Below are 21047 nucleotides of genomic sequence, written 5' to 3'. Positions count from 1 at the left end.
CCATGTTGTTCAGAGAGATTAAAATGCCTGCAAAAGTTCTCAAGCCCGCATTTGGGTTGAAGAGAAGGATTACCACTTACAGGCTTCATCATGGACGTCCGACTTTTGGTATTTCTTCCCGTCGTCGCGCGCAGACGCGCAATGCAAGAGGAGAAAAACCGAATCACTAAAGCCGCACGATTGATAGCCAACGCTGTCACGGCACAACTCTACTTCAGAACATCTGAGTGGCCCAGAACATCTTAACGTCTTGATCGCGGCACCAGTATGTACACAGCCGCTCAGCTACGGCGTTCGGGCATTACCACAGCGCATGGTGCGCACTACTCAAAAGGAAAAGCAAAAGAAAATGAAGACCGTTCATCACTATGAGAAACAGAAATATTAGTGCGCCAACATGCCAACTTCGTAAACAATCCACCTATCTTTGAATGTTTCATACGTACAAATCTCATTGATTCATTACTGGTACTAATTCATACTCGTGGGCAGCTAAGGCAACAAGGGCTGAACTTTGATTTATTCCATCACACGAAAATACAAAAACAGAAAACTACCCTCCTCGGGAAAGTTCAACCAGAAGGCCAACGCCATTGCAGAACAGTAAGACTGAATTGTTGGTACGGATGATGAAGTATCAAACCAAGCTGTAAATACCCCACAAATCTTTCGTGGGAAAAGATCACAACAAACTCTACCCTATCAGATCGATGTCTCGGAAAAATCCGGCCACCATTTACCTCATCATCCTAAACAGACGCAATCATCCCCGTCTTCCGGGCGTAGGCGAAGATTCCGCCAGCCTGAATGACAGGCCCGGCGTCCCCGATGGGCTTCAAGGCATACACCTTCCCAGTTGTATGATTAACAAGCGAATTCTCTGATAGGTCGACGGTGATGACGTCACCCGTCCGACATTCCTCACAGATACGCGCCTCCGACTCAATAGGGTAGACTTCGCCGGTGGCGACGGAGTTCCGGAAGAAGATACGGGCGTAGGACTCGGCGACTACGGCCTTGACGCCGGAGGCGCCAAGGGCGACGGGAGCGTGCTCGCGAGAGGAGCCGCAGCCGAAGTTGGCGCCGGCTATGACGATTGGGTAGTCGGTTTTCGAGTGGCCTTCGGCGACGAAGCGCGGGTAAAGGGAGGGGAGGCCGATGAGGGCGAGAGAGCCGAGCTTCTGGTACTCATCGGGCTTGGAGGGAACGAGAGTAAGGTACTCCGCCGGGATGATCTGGTCCGTGTCGATATTATCGGCCACGACGTAGCAGGGTCCATGGAATCGGGTGGCAGAGTCGGTGGTGGTGGTGGCGGCGGAGGCGGAGGCGGAGGCAGAAACGGAGACGGAGGTTAGGTGGCGCAGAGGGGGGCAACGATGGTTGTGGGAGAAGAAGAGTTTAGGGAAAGAGGAGGAGGTGATCGGAGAAAGGGTCCTGGTGAGAGGACAGGAGAAGGATGTTGGCGGAGCGGCAGTGCATCGGTGACGGGGAACTGTGGCAGCGGCGGTGGCAGTGGAGAGCGCCATCGAGATGAAGATCGAGGGAGAGAGAATGAGAGATAGAAACAGAGGGATTAGTGGCGGCTAGGGATGAAAGCCTGAACAGTGGAAAGGCAAGTGAGCGCATCGGTCCGACGTCATCGATTTGGATCCAAATGGACCCGATCGTAGAGATCCAGACAGACAGATGAATCCAAATCTGAGATGGGCAGACAATCAAAACTAGATCCGATCACATGGAGCTTAATATGGATCTCGAATACAAAAAAGCCCTATATTCCAAAGCTGCATCCCGTTAGAGTTTGATCCAAATCCGGTCTGCATTACAGTGCAATAAACCAATATGGTACACGTATATTGCTCTCTGCTTCATTTTTTTGAGGCTCATTTGCTTGTTTATGCACCCACTATTTCTTCTTCCCCTATACATTCAAATGCACTCATCTCTAATCGAGTTTATTATAATGAAGAAAATAATAAATGATTGGCTATGGTCTTAAGCTTCATATGATCAAATGCACTCAACCTTAGGTGGGGCACCTTAGGTGGGGCCTCAGTGCTATGTCTCTATGTCATAAGTGGTAAGGTGTGGTATCTAAGTTGAAGGGTGCAATGTAAGCCTGGGCAACGGGCTGGGCCACCGCCGAGTACTCGGTACCTGGCCCGTTACGGGCCTGGGCCCGGGCCTTGAAATAATGATTTCCGGGCTGAGGTTAACGGGCTCAGCCCGACCCGGTAATTAACGGGTCGGGCTCGGGCCTGCCGTTGTGATCGTCGACGGCCCGAGAAGCCTAACATCATTTTTTTTTTTTTTCAAAAAACTGAATGTTGAGGTAGCCGAGCGACGCGCATTGCTCGAGGTCTGCCAGAACATGACCATTGCCCTATATCTCTCCACCCCTGCCATCTGAAAACCGCTACAACTTAAGCATCTGTTTCTGGTCGCCGATGCCAAGCTTTCCTGTCTCCCTCCCCATGTTCTTCAACTCCTTTAACCCGAAAAAGCCCGGCCCGGCCCGTTAATAATCGGGTCGGGCCAGGCCTCAGGCATAAGTTGAAGCCCAATGCCCGATATTAGGTGGGCCCGGCCCGGCCCTTTTTAAACGGGCCGGGCCTCGTTCTGGCCCGTTTATAATGTCGGGCCTCGTTTTTTACATTTTTAACGGGTCGGGCCGACCCGACCCGGCCCGATGCGCAGCCTTAGTGCAATGTTGTCATTGCTAACACCAATGTAATCGAGAACGCAAGAGGTAGGAGGAATGGGAGAACCTCTTTTGTTGAGTAGTGGGTTGTTAATCACCCGCTCCCCCAAAAGCAAATGTTGCAGCACATATTTATGGTTTTCCTCTTAGCATATAGATAAGTGCCTTGCCAGATATATTACATAGCGGTAAGCGCTCTTTCTGACATATATATATATATATATATATATATATATATATATATATATGTATAATCTGAAGCATTAAGAATTTTGTGAGTTAGCTGTCAATGGAGGTGGTCTGATAAACAAGCAGAACGAACCAAATATGACTTGTTGGTGGTGGCAGAGCTAGAAATTCCGGGCTGAGATGTACTAATTCAAACAATTTTAGATTCTTAGGAGTACCAATGTATGCATGGGTGTAAATTGTTGAAAGCATTAATATGTAAGATGATGAATTTTTGTGGGGTGCTAGAGCCCATGTAGCTCCACATGCGCATCTGTTGAGAGGATGAATGGCTCAAGCCTCACTTGTCCATGCATAAACAAACTCAAACTTCGGCTGAATTGATCCCAAAGCCACTATCTAAGCTTGTTCAGTTTCTAAACACCTTTTTCTTTTAAAATATGAGCACCAATCGTGCGCTGTTCTCAACCATTAGATTATGCTAGAATATATGGTTTGTAAAGAATTGCAACTTGAAAGAAAATTGCTCTCACAAAATTTAAAAAACTACTTTACATGCATTTATTTATGAGTGATCATTTGATCATATGAAGCAGTTGGTAACGGTACATAAGTACTCATATTTGATAGTTCTCACATTTTGGATAGTCCTCTCTCTCTTCTTTTTCTCTCTCTCATATATTTCTTCTTGCTTCTGTTTTTGCGGTTTGTTTTTGTATCTAGGGAACCTCTTGTCCCCAAATTTTGTTATATATTCACACTTTATCGGCTTTTCTCTCTCTCTCTCTCTCACACACACACATTTATAAAAGTGAAACACTTACGAGATGAGCAGTAAACCGCAGTCATCACGCCCCAGCTAGCAGTTGAATTTAACTGACATAGATCAATATCGATCTGGTCCAATTTGCGTATTGTATTTTATTATTATTATTATTGTCAAAGCTTTAGGTTTTTCCTTTTTAGATGTCCCCTTAATATTATTCTTATTATCATTATTTATTTTGATAAGGTAGCTGGAGTAAAGCAGATTCCTACTGGTTTGTGCTAAGAGATGCAACTCAGAATCTTTTTAAGTTTTGAAACAGAAGTTGACAAGTCTGAATTCCAACCTCCAAGCCAAGTGGTTAAATATTTATCTCATTGTTGCAGCCATGATAACTCCAATTGCAGCCCATTCTCATTCCAGAGGCAATTCTGCTGCATCATCGCACATGGCAACAAGAAGCAGTCGACAATTAATCTAAAGAGTACTCCAAATTCCAACTACCAAGCAGGAGTACAATTATTATCAGGATTTATATATATATAATGTATATATCACAGACCCTTCAAATTTTTTGCTAAATAAATATTTTAAACAGAATGTAAACATCCTAATATATTTATAAAAACTATTTTGATGTTTAGATTCCAGTTGGTTCTATGAAAAATGTGGATTTTTTTAGTATCAAAATGTTAATGTTTATAGGAGTCATCCGTTTTTGCTTATACTATGTATAACTCCAAAAAATTGGTCAACTTAATATATGCTTTCTACCAACTTATTCTCGAGATCGTATCACTAAGGTTAGATTACAAAGAAAACATTTTATTCATAAAATTTAAGCAATCTGGTTTTTATCCCTGCGTTAACGGCCACCTACCAATCTCTCAGTCACCATTGTACATTTCACCTGATAGATATGTATGTGCGGTGGAGATTGAATGCAGCAGATGACAGATTATCCATAAGGAAGCCTATGTAATGTAGCTAGCTATACGGGACCATCACATCCTGCTACCTTATCCTGTTGAGAATCATATTCAATTATTCATATGCATTTGTAGCTTTTTGTTTCATGAATTCATTCTCAGACAAGACAAGCATTCTTCATTGCCATACTGGCCGCTGCAGGAGCCATTGATGCTGCTTTTGAGTCCTTGTATCAGTGGGCAACGACACTTCTTGTTTTTTCCTTTAACCAAAGGAGCTACGTCCTGCACACATTAAAGTCCTGCAGATAGTTACTGTATCCTTTCATGATCAGGACTGCCATGAACATGTGGGCTTCGAAGCTTAAGACCTGAGACTACTTTGCTTATTACTTTTCATTAATATCATTGGCATCACTAACTTTTAAGTAAATTGATAGATATAATAAGCCTTTAACTTAGTGTATGAAGCTACTGTCATAGACCTGAAGCAGGAGCCTATGGCAACTACAACCACAAATGACCCCAGATCGAGTCCCAACCTTGGCACTTTGAAGCATGAGCTTTCGGGTGGTTCGTCATTGTAAGCAACTAACACACGTGTGCGCATATGTACGCTGCACACACACATACATACATACATATATATATAGAAAAAATGGCCGCACATACAATACAAAAAGTGGCAATTAGAAAGAGATTAGTAACAATATTCAAAGTGTTTTTGTTTTTGGAGGGACATGCTGGCTGGTTTGCCTTATCCTCAACACCTCATGGCCTTGTAGTTGCAAGTTGAACTTTCTTACAGGCATATGAGAAAGGTTGTGCAAGCCATGGCGTCACGCATCGCAAGTTGTTGAAAAGGTTGATTGTAGTGCTGCTCCTTCCGTTCTTCTTTTCTATTCTTTTGCTTTGAAATGGTGCTTCACAGGATTCTTCTACAATATTCGTTTATAATTTCTTCATCTAGAAAAAACGGGTTTCACGAGACCATGATTTTGGCCGCCAAGTTCAGGAACAAAGAAACCTTGTTCATGAATTTCATCAGCTTAATTGTAACTCAGTGATGTCCTGCAACTAAAATCTCCATTAATCTTGAAATATTATTCCTCTTTCTCAATGATTCATGCAGAAATTTCGCATTCCTTTCCCCCTTCCACACGCAGTCTTGCTTGCCCACATGGGTCGAATCTGATTTGAAGGTTTGTTCCAATCTCCGAGATCCAACTCTGGCTGATTCCTCTGCTTATATTAGAAAATTCCAGAAAAATGTCAAACGGTAGTTGGATTTGGTAGATGATGTTATGGAGGTAGACTTACAGTTCCGAATTATATTTATATATTCCCTTCCACAGTTGAGTCTTTTAGAAGTAATATAAATTTTTTTGTCATATCTAAACTGTCACATATTAACTAATTGAATGTGTGGGTACCCATTGTGCATATTCAGATGTTGAATAAGAATCCTTATGAAGAATCTTACAACCTGAGAGCCCCATATGAGTTGGTGGGTATACATATGAATATGTAAGAGTTTGATTTTTTAGCTTTAGTTCACTTATTCATATCAACAACACAAACTATGAGATGATGATTTCTTAACTAAGCTACCATATATACATACATACATATATATATATATATATATATATATATATATAGGAATTAATAATTAACATTGGGAAGCGTGCAAAGCTTGTAATTGAATTCCCAAAGTCCATTCAAGTTCTAGCAAATCTCTAGAGTTGATATTTAACCCCTTAAGTACATCCACCAGGATTTATATGTCCACATCAAAATTCTTCATGCTAGCTTGTTAGGATGAAAAGTCGATATGCTTAGACATTGGCTTTCATCTTGAGCTTACTGAGCTCAACGCGAGCTCTCATGGGCTTGGTCTCTCCAAACTCAAGCTAGTGGACCTAAGCTAGACTCGAGTCCAGGTCGAGCTGAGCTAAGTTGGAATTGGCCTCCAAGTCGGCTTATAAACGCCCTTAAGCATCGTACCCAAGCTTTTAATGTATAAGATTATGAAAATAAGGGCTGGACTTAAACACTTGAAAGTACTAACCACGGGTCCGGACAGACCGGGTGTCCTCCGTCACTCCTTTCTACTTTCATTTTAACACTTTACCGGATTCCATTGTCGGTTCCTTTTTTTTTTTTTTTGGCCTTTTGTATTCATTGTGTTTTGTTCCTTCCGAACCAAATCATTTAAGATAAATAAGAGTTTGCTGAATGCCGCAATTTGTGCAAGCCACACACCTGTGGTTGGTCCAACCAAACTATCATTTGTTCAATCATAAATATGAGGAAATGGGACCAACAACTATCCATAATGGCAAGGTTGTTGACATATATATATATATATATATATATATATATATATATATATATATATATATATATATATATATATATATATATATATATATATGAGTTATTAAAACCAAACACTTAAGTCAAGGATAAAAACCAGACCCATTGAATAGTTTTTTGTTCATAAACTATTTTAAATACGATATAAACATCTTAATATATTTATCGAGACTATTTTGATATACAACATGCTTTGATTCAAGTTGTTTTAATGGAAAATGCTAATTTTTTTTATTATCATGTCATGGGGACCATTCCTTTTTTCTTATTATAAAAACACCATGAAAGTCTAACAAATTATCAACTTAGTATATGTTTTGCATCAACTCATTGTTAGGTTAGATTGCAATAAGAAAAAAAAAACACTTTAAAAATCAAAATAAAAGGGTCTGGTTCTTGTCCCTTACGTAAATGTCTGCATTTTACGAACTTCTTTTTATATATATAAATTCATGGTTCATAGTGAATGAGAATCTAGATGTAAACTTTGCTTGGTAGCAATTAATGGTCGACTGTGATACGGTTCAGTAATGAAAAAGACTGGACAAACATTGAAAAAGTTGTTTGCCTTTGTTGGGCTGAAGTGCACTTTTCACTTTATTTAGGAAACTGCACCTGGGTGGGTTGAGAAGCTTTGCCCAGCTCGAGTCGAGACAGACTTAGCCGCACGCCCTAAAGGTTGTAAATTTGTTCTGCAGCATAGGGTTTCGAACTTTAGACCTCCTACAATTTAGGGGGAGCACAAATTTGACATGGACCAAACATTTAACAATCAGCAACCTCAAGCTACCAACATTTTTTTTTTCCCTTTTTAAAAGAGAAACTCTGAAACACAATTAATACTTGGTTTTGATATAATAATTCAAGAATTCTGTTATTTTATTTTTTTTTCAGTCCACCAATCCAAATAAGACAGGTGGCAGCTAAACAAAGAAGTGCCCTCCACAGGAGAGGCATCTCAAGAAAAGTGACAAAAAGGCCATGAGGTGTGCCTTGGAAAGGAATATTAAAGCGTCAATTGGGCTGTGGGCAGAGAAGGGGCAGAGCCGCAGAGCAGGTGGAACTTGCGAGTCGTCAGACCAAGACATAAAACATGTTGCCATTTATTGCATGTATAGAAAGATAGGTTCGAATCTATATGTATATATATAATATAATTTGTAGATTTACTTTTTAAATTCATGTTAAAAAACATTTTAAACTAAATGTGAACCTTCTAATGTGTTTATAAAGACTAGTTTCATATAAATCTTACTTTGGTTCAAGTCATTTTTGTAAAATTAATTGGTTTTTATAGGATCAAAATTTTGATGGTATAAAAAAACATTATTCAAGTAAGAAAATGACTAACTTAATATTTGTTTCACATCAAGTCACTCTTAAGACCGTATCTATAAGGTTGGATTGCAGAAAAAATATTTTGATAATTAATTTTAATAGGTCTGGTTCTAGTAAGTAAGATTGTTATCATAAGATTTTCATTTAGGGGACTGTTTTCTTTTTGTATGATTCTCAGCCTCACCTTTTTTTTTTTCAAGCTTAAAGATAAAGTAAAAACGAAGATGCGTATGAAGAAAATGACATGAAGCCAGAAACATTGCCGGCCTTCAACTGGAAAAAAGAAAATTGTGGGACCTATATTTGAGCTTATGGGAAAAAGTGAAATTTCTTTTTTGGGTTTTTTATATAACAAAAAAATCGGTTGGGCTGAATAGGGCAAGCCCTGGAAAGGGGACCCACCACCACCATACCCTACAACATAATAGAACTTCTTCTTCTTCCACCCAACAAGGTAGGGCGAACTGTCAAATTACGCTTTTGCACCCTTCTAATCCTTTTTTTTCTTTCTTGAAGTTATCGAGTGCGGCGAGGTTCGAACTACTGACGTCCCTTTCGCGAAAACTACGGGCAGATCTGCTTTTTGTGCATCCGATGTGTTCAACAGATGTATTTAACTGTTTATGACATTTTTATACGTTTAAATTTCTAGCTAATTAAAAAAAAAAAAGTGGTCAATGCGAACATGCGTCCAATTCATGGCTTGGAGGAAAAGAAGAAGAGGCGTTGACTTCACGGTGGCTGATGTCCACTTCTCATCTTGAATGGTCAGCACGGCATGGGCGCCGGTGGGCTCCGGGAGGGTGCGTTGACTGAGTCATGTACGACCAACACCTGCAGGTGGCCTTGAAGGTCAAGACCGTCCACAACGGAAAACGAGATGCGCCGTTTAAGGGATCAGGCCGCGACGGCGCCACCAACGGTCAGGCTCGTTTTCGGCCGGGACCCACGGTGAGGTGTCCTCCCCTGCCGGTTTTCCAACGGCGGTCGAGCGCTTGGTGGACCAAACCGGTCGGTCCGGACGCCAACCGGTGCCTTGCCCAAAGGCCGGTCCGGAACGCGGCCTTTTACGGACACTACCCTAATGACGAAACTACCCTTACGCACTTCCACTCCCTACTAATGGGCAGTGTCCCAGCTAGCGCCGAGATTCACCAGCTCGCCGGGGGTTAAAAAAGTATTTTTGGTTCTCTCGAACTGCTTAGAAAAAGAAAAGTAGTTTATCGGTAGCGTGTAAAACTCGGAGCTCATCCGTTTTCTTCAAGTCATTGGCGCCTGACTTTCCATGGGAAAGAAGTTCAAACTTATTGGTGAAAAGGAGGGAGCATGTCATCAGTTTCCACGCTCTAAAACCCGTCGTCCAAAGCTAAGATGTCATAAGAAAATAAATCGCTTTTGCCATTTCCCGAAAAATAATTTTAATTAACAGAGGAGAGAGGTCTTCACTATGACCATGAAGAGAGAGAGAGAGAGAGAGAGAATGGCATAAAATAACATACACAGTTACCAACTTTCAGAAATTTCACAATCTTGACCTGCCAAGATGGATAACGATGGAGAACTTGAGCAATGGCAACCATTGGTATAGTTTGAGCTCGCTGAGCAAGATTGGTTTAAGTGTTAAGCAGAACAAAGCATGCTTCAACTTAGATATGAATGCTTTCTACAATACATGAAGTTGTCGCTTTCAAATCAAGTTTACTATGTCAATTCTTCAATTCATGGCCACAATGAACTTGAACACGAATTTAGGCCCAGGTTGGTGCAAGGCTGCTGCAAGAAGGATTGGATGAGTATGAGTGCTTTGTAGAATCCGATTTTCTATGTCTTGATATGATTCTTTGGTACCACTAAGTTGGTACACCTGAGTCTTCAAAAGTCCATTGGTTGCTTACGTTAAGATGATCTGATCTTGGATTGAAACCAATTATCACAGCAGACATCACTAAACTGTGAAGGAGCAGAAGCTGCTTCTCTTTGTTTGTAGACCGTTGCTGCCTGTTTCTTGTTTTTGTTCAACAATGGCGATTGGAGGGCGGCAAGGGTTTGCGCGGTTAGCAGAGCATGGAAAGGGTAAAGTAGTCATTTCATATCGATGTCTGCAAATACGTACCATTAAGAAAACAAATTATTTTTTTATGCACCCTCTTTTCTTCCTCCTTTCTCCACCTTTTCCCCCTCACCTCACGTCCAGGTCCAGGCTTTGGGACGTTCATCTTTTTTGAGGCTCTCTCTCTCTCTATCTCTCTTTCTTTCTTTCTCTGTATACAGAAACAAGTAAGTGGAAAACTGGGTTGGTGGTGTGTATGGTGCTGTTTCGGCGTCTATAAGGAAACCGTGGGGGGAGGGAAAGAGCTTCGAGATGCCTTCTTGGTAGTTCCTTTTTTGTGTTTCTTTTTCATTTTTTTTCTAACATGTTTTTTCTTTGATAGTAATGGCAATAAAAGGAACAATGATGAAACTATAAAAGATACTATCATATCCATCTGGCCTTTTCTCTATTGCCAAAACTCTTGATTGTTTCATCCTTTTTTGCTTTCTTTTAATCTTTGAGTTGCTATTCTAGCGAATTTTTCCATTTCTTTTCCATAGGTTCTGGTGTTTTGATTCTCACTGTGTCATCGTACGAGTTCTTCGTTGCGGTAGTTGAGCCTTCAGTTGGTTCCTTGAAAAACCTTCTCTTCTGCCCCTTCCCCTCTCATGTTCTCTTGTGGGATTGTTTCTGATAGTGTTATTGGGTTTCAAAAGATTGGTGGACGCTAGAATATTGTCTCCGATCACGGCGGTGTACTTTTTCCCCCTTTCTGAACCAAGGTAACAAGTTGTTACTTTTCTTGGGCCTTGTTTTTCATGTTGTTGAAATTGGAGTTGAAGGAGTCGGACATCATAGAATAGAATCAGATGTTGTCTGAAGTGAGCATCCTGTTAATGTCTGTAAAAGAAGCTCTAAAACATAGTTGGGCGACGTGATAATACAGCCTAAAAACGCGGAACTGCTGAAGGGGTTTGTAAGTTCGAAAAAGGTTTCTGATGCCTATTTTGGAGATATCTAACAGGTTCTAAACATAGCAGCCACCGTCCTTTCTGTGTATACTTTCCTGAACACCTGGTGGCAGCAGACCCACATGAATGATTGCGAATGCGAAGTGTTGAGGTCAGATTGCTGAATTGCCTTTTGACATGCTTGTGAGAGCAGCGCCGCAAGCCCACGTCACCGTTTTGAGAAAGTGACACCTCCATTGCTGCTTATGGTGATTTAACGCTTACAAATTTTGGAATGTTCTGCTCCATAAAAATACGGTTAGTCCATTTTTCCTGCTCGGGAACGTTTGATTTGTTTTTGGCGGCTGGGGAACTAATGAGCTTGAGAAAGCAGAAACACTTGGATGCCGATGCTGAATCTACAGAACAACAAACAGATTATGTATCGATATTTTTGGTAGTTTCCGCATAAATACAGCTGATGCCGGCTGATAAGTATGTATACGGTTGTCTGATGACCTTGCCATCCCCTAAGTGGTGATTAGAAGGAAGAACAGAAGAAGCAGAAGACACTTGGAAAGTTGTAATGAATGCGGTACTTGGTTGGAATTTTATCTTGGGAGAGTTGTATGCACATGTGATTAACCTGATTTTAAGTCTTTCAAGACTTTTCAAATTAAGGGATTGAAATATCATTGAGCTAGTTTCAGATGGACAAATTGCCTCCTGTACTTGTGATTAGACAATATATTTATGTGGAACAAGTGTCCCATCAATGGGAACCCATACTTTTCCTTCGGAAATGTAATGTCTCAACTCTTAGCAGTAAGATTGTCCCCATTCATCCCAATCATCAATGGGAACCCATACTTTTCCTTCTAAATTCTGCATTAAGCAATATAATACTGCCATAGCTTCATGAGTAATTTGTTCATTCATTAATGTCTTCTTTGTATTGTTCCTCGTCAGCCTACATGTATAAGGTGTATATGTGCTTTGACATCTACTATGTTCAACTTGTGAAAACATCAAAAGTTTGCAAGAATGTTAATATTAGAATGAAAATCATGAGCCAGAATTTACAGTTGACTTTTCTAGCCCTACATTTCCAATGTGCAAGTCAATTGTCCTGCTTTTTTTTCAGTCTCTATCTTTTCCCTTTTGCTTGCCTCATAATTCATACTTATGTTAAAGGCTTTTTGCACTTACTCAAGATTGCTTTTATTGTTTCAGGGCACGATGCTTTGGGCTATCCACATATGGTTATATACTCCTTGTTTTCTTTTTATCCAGTCTTCTAGGTGTGGTTTTGAGTGCAGCTTACACAGTGAAGAACCACGTACCTCCAAGTTCCAGTAAGGTAGAGGATGCCCATGAGTTTACTAGGTTTGAATCTCATAGTGAAAAAGATGTGGGTCTTAGGCACATAGTTTTAGGTGATGTTAGCTCCAACCATGTCCACAGTAATTTGCAGGAAGGTTGTGGTTCCAATAATTTCTGTAGGAACTTGGAGCAATTTTGTTTTCAGTCTACACTGCCTACATCTTCCATTGGGAGAGGAAATCATGAGGTTGCTTTTTCATCACAAGCATCTCAACTTCAGAATAGCAATTTGTTGATGTTTGGCGGATCTCACTTGCCTGGAGAGAATAACTTAAGCATGAACTTCGACCATTTTTCTTACAAGCTATTAAATGGTCGGGGAATTTCTTGTTCTGTGAGTTCGATGCTTAAGCAGCATGATATTGAAAATGGCAATTCATTTGTGATTTCCACCTCAGGCAGTCCTTGTGATGGTTATTGTGGAGATACATTTAATAGAACAAGCTCTAAGTCAGTTGTTGATGGTCTTGACAGGGCTGAACTCAATGCTCCTGTGAGTGTTCATGCAGCAGGTGTAGTGGTTAGTCCACCTTCTTTGGATTGGGGCCTTAACTATCTGCTCACCCCTTCCCATTCTTACTTAACTGTGACCAATACACATAATGACAGTGCAATATATATTCATGAACCATTCTCTACTGATCCACAATTCTATGCATATGGCTTTGAAGAAAGGATGTTGACACCTGGGCAGTCTATTTCAATCACTTTCGTTTTTTTGCCTAGGTTGCTAGGTTTTTCATCAGCTAAATTGATCTTGCAAACTAGTGCTGGAGGCTTCATTGTCCATGCTAAAGGCAAAGCCATAGAATCCCCTTACAGAGTACGTCCTTTGGTGTTTCAAAATGTCCTTGCAGGGAGGAGCTCCCGTAAGTTGTCATTATACAATCCATTTGATGTTGACCTTTATGTTGGAGAGTTAACTGCATGGTTTTCGGTCACTATTGGGAATGTGACACATTCTGCACATGCTGCTTGCCAGAAAATTGAAGACGATGAAAATTGTGGCTCATATTTGAATGATCAGGATTGGATAATTGTCAGGTCTTTTTCTCCACCCGGTTTACCAATCCTACAGGTAAGGCCATCTGGCATCTGGGAAATAGGCCCTGGGAAAAGTGAAAGCATTATTGAATTTAATCCTTTGTTGCCCGCAGAAGGGGGGATTTTTGGGGCTATCTGTGTAAGTCTATGGAATTTGTCACATGATCAGGTTCAGAAAATTATTGTTCCTTTTGAGGCAGAGACGTCTGGTAGAGTCTTCTATACTGATTGTTTAGGTTCTTTGTGTGTATCACTAGAGTCCCTTGTGCTTCACGGTAATGAGGAACCAAGAGTTTTTTCTGTTTCACTGAAAAATGATGCTTCACATTTGCTAAAGGTGACCAAAATTAGGGAGGTTACTGAAGGTCAAAAGCATTTTTACATCAAGTATGCACAAGGATTGGTACTTTTCTCTCAGACTGTTACACGAATTGCAAATGTCATTTATAGTCTACACACTTCACCGGAGAATGCTGCAGATGAAATCTCAATGATTGGATCCAACTGCAAGCTGCTTATAGTGACAAATGCTTCTGTTAACCCAGAGATTGAGATCCCCTGCAAAGCTATATTTGAAGCATTCTCTATACATCAGATTGAGACAACTGCCAGTGCCTTTGATAATTTCCACAGTATAATCAATTGTGGCAATTCAGGCTTTGCTGGTTCAAGAGCTCAGACTTTCAGCAACTTGATTCATTCACAATCATTAATAAAGGTATCCATGTGCATTGCTTCCTCTCATGTTTGATCTGTCACTTGCTTTCTTGTATTTGATAGAAAAAAAATTAGCTATGTATACATATGTGTATATGTAAAGGGAATGTGTTTGTTCTATGGCCATTTTTCAGGCCTCATAAAAATTTTATTTTACTTTTTTGTTGAATTGAATTGATGAACGAATTTATGATGTTCTATCTAATAGATGAAACGGTCCTTTTTTTTTTCTGTTTTTCTCTTGATGAATGATGAGGGAGAGCCCCCAATGACCAAGCCTTACGGGGACAACAGAATGAGAAACCTCAAGCAATAGAAGGGTAGGATTGGGACTTCATCCAGGGTCTTGCATTTGGCACCCTTCGCATCTCCTTCTTACTACCTGGCAGCAAATGTGTTGGGACTTGGGATGTATCAGACTAGTTATTTTTGACACTTATACATGCTTTTCTAGGAGGTAAAAATTCAATCATGGTAGCCCAGAAACTTGATGGTCAAAGCTCAAACTCTTCATCAAACTGATTGGATCTTAAGTATTTCTTGTAGTTACTAGGCATTGAAAACACATCTACAGGCTCGGGCTGAACAAAAGGCACTGTGTGATGCTTTATGTTGGGGCCGAACCAAAAGGGTGTCAGCAGACTCAGCACTATTTGCATTTCATATATGTGAGAAGTTCTATTGTGTATGTGAATCTGATCTACAGTCTAGGAGATGGGCTAAGTTTCCATGCACTTGATAAGTGTGGAACCTAGAAATAAACTAAAGTTAATGTTTTCTTGATGCACATATCTAATTTATGAAGTTCTAAAATAAATACTACAGAATCAGCTTAGTCAGTCTATTCATGAATGAAAAAGTACTATGTGTAGTTTCCTAGGTCATTATGCGTAAAGATCATGTCCAATGCAGTTTGCTTTATGGAAAACTCATCCCACCTGAAATATTCACCTATTGACCATTGCCTTCAATATGTTGTGACACTTCTCATTTTACATATATCCTGTCACTAGTGTCTCAGGTATCTTAAAGATACCCAATACTATTGTCTTTTGGAGCCATAGGCAAAATAACTCAATAATTGTTAGCATGCTAACAAAAATACGAATTCAAGACACTACACACTCACACAGAAAGCCCAGCCTTCTCCAAACAGAAAATTCTCCATTACGATTAGGATAACTCCCTTGTTTAAAAATAGTATTGTGGGTGGGTTATTACATTACTAACTCCTCCACCTGACCCGACTCTGAGATAGACATCCTGCTACTACTATTAACGACCCTGGACTCTATCACTATGGATCCGATTCAAACTGTTTTGGGTCCGACTCTAACGATAATGTTTCAATATTATCTTGAGATGTGCTTGATTTTCTTCTTCAGTGATTCATAGAAGTTTCTCTTTCCATATTAAGCACATATTTTTTTTGTTTCTTTTATGTTTTCAAAAGGTTTTTCTGCTCATTTTTTTACATGTTTAAAAGAAAAATATTAGAAAACTATGTCTCATAGTTTTCCCTTTTATTCTTTACATTTTTTCAGTTTTAGATTTTTAAAGATCTCCTGAGAGAATATTTACATGTTGAAAAGTTCCTGGAAAAGCTTTCGCCAATCTCTTTATATACTGAAATGTGCATGTGAGAGAGGGAGAAGGATGGATGGCATACCTCTCATGCTATTTCACTCAATCTGATGAATACACATGGACTCGGTACAGTTATTTGCTAAAAGACATGCTTCAGTCATGTTCTTTCTGAAAACATGTCATGATTTTCTATGCATCAAATTTTGATGTGTTCTGAATCATTGATTTTCATGCCCTTGATTTTCCTCATATCAGGATAATGGAATTTCAAGACTTGATACTTATTAGACAAACCATATAGTTCACATTCACAATTTGCTTGAGAAGACGCATCCAGTCGAATGAGGTGCACAAGAGACCACTGTTTTTGACATTTAAGTGCTAGGTGCATATGTAAGCATTTGACAATGTCTGTCTTTGCTAGGTAATGGATGATATAGTGGTTTGTGTCTATAAAATGCCTGCAATTATTTTTTCCGTTGGGGCCTAAAAGGGTGACAATGAATCCTGAGGTGCCATTCCCATTTGTATGTTCATGTGTGCATTTTCCTGTTTCCTGTCATTTGAAAGATCATCTTGAACTGATTATGTCTGCGTTGTGTCATGTTCTGGTGTCTGCATTCATGTCAGAGAATTTGAGGGTTTCGAATAATTGACAATTATCTTTCTGGCATTTTCACCAGAGACCTTTTGAAAGTTAGAGAACTTTTAGTCAGTGATTTTAATCTTCTTGGTGCATAATTGCCTTTGGACTCGTTAAATAATCTGTTACCAGATTTTGCAACTGTTCCATAGACTTTGACTGTTCTGTTATTGTCCTTGCACATATTTGTCTAGAGATTGGGATGCCAAGTTGTGGCAGTAACATTCTTAAATCTGTGGTGCACCTGAATGATTTTTCATTCCCTTGTTAGACAAATAGTTAACTGCGCAGCTAGAGTTTCCCCCTCATCCATTTTGGGATTTCTTTTAGGGCTCAGATATTGCAAAAGCAGATGAATGTATTTTAAACAACTGGATATCACAAAGAACAGCAATAGGCATGTCTGTCCTCGGGGATACTGAAATTTTGTTTCCAATTGTCCATGTGGGAGCACACTGTTCAAAATGGATCACTGTGAAAAATCCAAGTCAAAAGCCTGTTGTTATGCAGCTTGTGTTGAACTCAGGAGTAATCATTGATCAGTGCACAGGCATTGATGACCTATTACAACATGCCTTGGCAAGTAGTTCAACCAAATATGAAGCTTCAACAAAAAGTGATGGTTTTTTCATATCTGAGGTTGGGATAAGTGAAGCATATGTTTATCCTAATGAAAGTGCACTTCTTGGGCCTATTTCATTTCGACCATCAAACCATTGTGTCTGGAGAAGCTCTGTGCTGATTAGAAACAACCTCACGGGGACTGAATGGCTTCCATTACATGGTTCTGGAGGGTTAGCTTCCCTTGTATTGCTTGAAGGATCAAAACCTGTTCAGAGCCTGGAGTTTGACTTTGGGTATCCTCTTTCTCTTAATGTGTCACCTTCTGAAAAATTGCTTGACATGAAATCCACCAGTGCCACTTGTGCAAGGCCACTTCTGAAGGTATTATATGCAAAAAATGCAGGAGATATGCCACTGGAAGTTACACGGATTGATATTTCAGGAACTGGCTGTGGATCAGATGGATTTACAGTAGACACATGTGAGGGTTTCACTCTTCAGCCTGGCGAAACAATGAGGCTTCTTGTTTCATATCAGACAGACTTTTCTGCATCAGTGGTTCACAGGGACCTTGAACTTGCTTATTCAACTGGAGTCCTTGTGATCCCCATGAGAGCAACCTTTCCTGCTTATATGCTTAGCCTTTGTAGAAGATCGTTCTTCTGGATGCTTTTGCAAAAGGTGTCTCTTGTGGTTCTGGTTGCAGCCTCCGCAACCTTCTTGGTCTTCTTCCGCATCGTTCCACAAGCTACTACCTCAGAAGGGGATGAATGCTTGGGCAAGTATGCAAAACGGGCTATTTCTTCACTTACCAAGATTGGTAAAGCTGCTGATTCACATCAGGGTCAGAGGAGTTTCAGGTTCTCCCTCTCTCTCACACACAGAACACACTCTTTCTCACACACAGAACACACTTTCTCTCTGTCACACAGACACTTGTGTAGCATTGCCTGCCCCAAGCTGACTCCTTTCTCTGATTCTCAGGTTAACCAACCCACCTGCTTCAACTATAGAGTTTGACCATCACGACGACACATATAAAAGCCAAGAGTCTGAAACTGTATCCTTTCAAAATGTGAGATGGATACAGGATAACATTGTGAGCTCTTTTTCATTACCGTCCTACTGTGATAATGACAATAATACTCGGTCATCCTCATCGAATTCAACAAGCAAATCAAAATGCATAGTGGAGAGCTCAGGGTTAGCTGAATCATCACCCAAGGGTAACCTTACAGTTAAGACAGAGACAGGAAGAGGCAAGCGAAGGAAAAGAAGAGGCGCTGCACTAGCAGGAAAACAGGAGGTTTCTAGTAGCCAGAGTGGCAACTCCACTCCATCTTCACCGGTGTCTCCACTTGCACCTTTTACATCATCTTGTCCAGGTAGCCCGCTTATTAAAGGGTCATCTAGCCTTGATGTGCGTGCAGCTGAGATGCCTGCTTATGCTCTCACCGAGACATCACTCGCAGATTCTGGTAACATAGAACCAAAGCCAGACAAGTTTTGTGGACAGACTGTGTTACCATCCAAGCAAATCACAGAAAATACCAGTCCTGAGCTGCCTTGCTTGAGTATGTCAAGGAAAAAGAGTGGTCGTCCTGTTTTATTGCCCTCTGCGACATTCCCAACTAGTGGAAAACATGATGAGCGAAGAGCGTGCAATCCTTCCACTTTTTCATCATCACCGTCTTCCCCATGTTTATCACAGCCTTCTGGTGTTGCTCCACATGCACGAGCTCCAGGGTCAAGGCTAGGGAAAGAAAGAATAAATAAACAGGAAAATGAAAATGATGGATTGGCTGTGAATGAAGGTCTTGTTTATGATATATGGGGCAATCATTTTCCTGAGTTCCAGCTCATGGACAGCCCAGGGATATGTTCTTCTAAGACGTTTGACATATCACCTGATTCACAGAGCTTTTTCGCCCAAACACCTCAGAGCCACTTGCAGAAGTTCCCGTACTAGTATATGCCCCTGGCTGACAGACAGTCTTTTTTTGTTGTTGTAATTTTCTATCCCTAAAATTAATCAATTAATTGCTTATCAAAGTTTTGAGATATTGCAAGGTTCTGTGAATAGACCACCGTAACATCATTTCCAACTGTATATTGTAAATCCCTTTTCTTGATCTTTGGTTTACTTTTCCTCTTGCCAATGAAGCTGTGTAATGGCATATGCAAAAAGCCAGGTGCATCTTGGTTTGATCTTTGAGCACTTAGCACGTTCATGTTCTGAGAAAGATAAAGTCCATGGAACTCTTCATAAAAGACTTTGCATTAGATAAAGCTCTATATGGCGTAGCAAGGAATCAATTTCATTGTCTAACATCACGCAACGGGATTAGTGTAGCTTCTGATTTGTGGGTTTTTTAAACAAAGTTGACCATTCAAATTTTATTAGTTGAATGCTGCCAAGGAACGGAGATTATTAACATATGAGTTGGAACAGTGAGTTTGCTTGATACCTTTACATTGCATATGATGGTTAATACCTTGGTTGTTTCACTAGCAGTGGGCATCGTTCTTACTGAACCCAATGGGTATGGGCAGATAGTCAAATCCTTTGCTTATGTTGCTGTTGGGCATCCTTAGTTCATCTGATCCATGTATTAGCTTGTTCAACATTATATGAGGGTCAGTGCAGTAGAATTTCAATTTTATTTACCAAATCGAACAAATAATGTTGGACAATTGCATTTTTGTGAATAAAGGTTCGGGGGCCTAACCTCCTAGCAGCCGTTCTCCAGAATGTTGGATAATTGCCAGCCATTTTTTAGTTGCACCCTGCACCTATTGTTTAGTCCCACTCTTTGAAGTTTTAGTGCTTCTTTAATGTGCTAATCCTGAATTTTTTTTTTCCCACTCTGAATTAGACGTACCGGAAGTATCTGTTGGCTTTTGCTTCTTGAGTTCTTCAACAAGATGCCTCCAGGTGTATCATACTATTGGATGCCATTACAGTATTTGAACATGTTTTAGGTGCCTAGTATGATCTTTTAGGGGTTAGTAAAAGATTTGCTCCGATTCTTCCGTATTAAATAGGCGCAGACTTGCCAAATGTGTTGCAACTTTTCGACAAAGAAAGCCTGTAGTAGGTCGCGGAGGGAAGGTTTACACGTGCAAGTAACATCAGCATCCTGCACATGAAGAAGCACGTTTAAATGTTAGAACAGGTACAGAAGCAACGTTACATGGAATGGCCCATCTTGATGGGGATGGTACTCTCCTAAACCCAGCCTACCAGTGTAAAGTCGATAGCATCCAATTCTTAATCATGGAAAGGCGAATGTTAGCTTTAGGTCATGAAAACCAAGATATGTTAGTTTCTTGGATGACGAAACTACTGCTCCAAGTCGACCTATTGATGGCACTGATTCTGTGGGAAGGGCAAAAGAAGTTCCTGATCGGCAGTATGTTTCCTGCAAGAGGTATGGTCACCTTCTCAAAGGTTGGATCACTGGAACCCTGTCTTAAGTGCGCTTGGATTTGCTGCCAACTTAGAAGATTACCGAAAAGTAATTTAAGAATTCATGAGTCCGAAGACTTTGAACAAAGAGAGTTCAATCCCCTTCTATGATGTCTGTGATCAAGAAAAATATGAATCATCTTACCAATTGCACCGGAAGGATGAATTCCATTTCTGATGATGTTGTGGGCATGGGAAATCTTGTTGAAGAAAACATGGTCTTCTTGGGTGTTACAAGGCCAAGTGGTCCAGAATCCAAGACTTTCGTAACAAGTACTTATATTGAAGCCTTCTTCCCCAACTCACTCCTTTACTTCAAAGCCGGGAATGAGAATTCACGTTTATGACAAATAAGA

General features: G+C 40.5%; 2 protein-coding genes across 4 annotated transcripts; one reads left to right on the top strand and one right to left on the bottom strand.

Moving 5' to 3' along the window:
• Positions 1 to 493: 493 nt before the first annotated feature.
• On the bottom strand, positions 494 to 1598 carry LOC116261898 (3-isopropylmalate dehydratase small subunit 1-like). The gene has a single exon (XM_031640827.2). The coding sequence runs from the start codon at positions 1524 to 1526 to the stop codon at positions 750 to 752; it is 777 nt and encodes a 258-aa protein (XP_031496687.1). The 5' UTR covers positions 1527 to 1598; the 3' UTR covers positions 494 to 749.
• An 8857-nt stretch (positions 1599 to 10455) lies between these two features.
• On the top strand, positions 10456 to 19428 carry LOC116262115 (uncharacterized). Of its 3 annotated transcripts, none has more exons than XM_031641211.2 (4): positions 10456 to 10675; positions 12518 to 14429; positions 16989 to 18082; positions 18207 to 19428. In XM_031641211.2, exons 1-4 carry the CDS (start codon positions 10665 to 10667, stop codon positions 19189 to 19191), a joined length of 4002 nt encoding a protein of 1333 aa, XP_031497071.1. In that variant the 5' UTR covers positions 10456 to 10664; the 3' UTR covers positions 19192 to 19428. The 3 variants fall into 3 exon arrangements, with proteins under 3 accessions (XP_031497071.1, XP_031497070.1, XP_031497069.1); XM_031641210.2 differs by lacking the exon at positions 10456 to 10675 and adding an exon at positions 11125 to 11602; XM_031641209.2 differs by lacking the exon at positions 10456 to 10675 and adding an exon at positions 11637 to 12088.
• The last annotated feature ends 1619 nt before the right edge of the window (positions 19429 to 21047 follow it).

Source organism: Nymphaea colorata, chromosome 10 (genome assembly GCF_008831285.2).
Source record: "Nymphaea colorata isolate Beijing-Zhang1983 chromosome 10, ASM883128v2, whole genome shotgun sequence".
Classification (NCBI taxonomy): Eukaryota; Viridiplantae; Streptophyta; class Magnoliopsida; order Nymphaeales; family Nymphaeaceae; genus Nymphaea; species Nymphaea colorata.
This window is presented reverse-complemented; position numbering and strand designations above follow the sequence as displayed.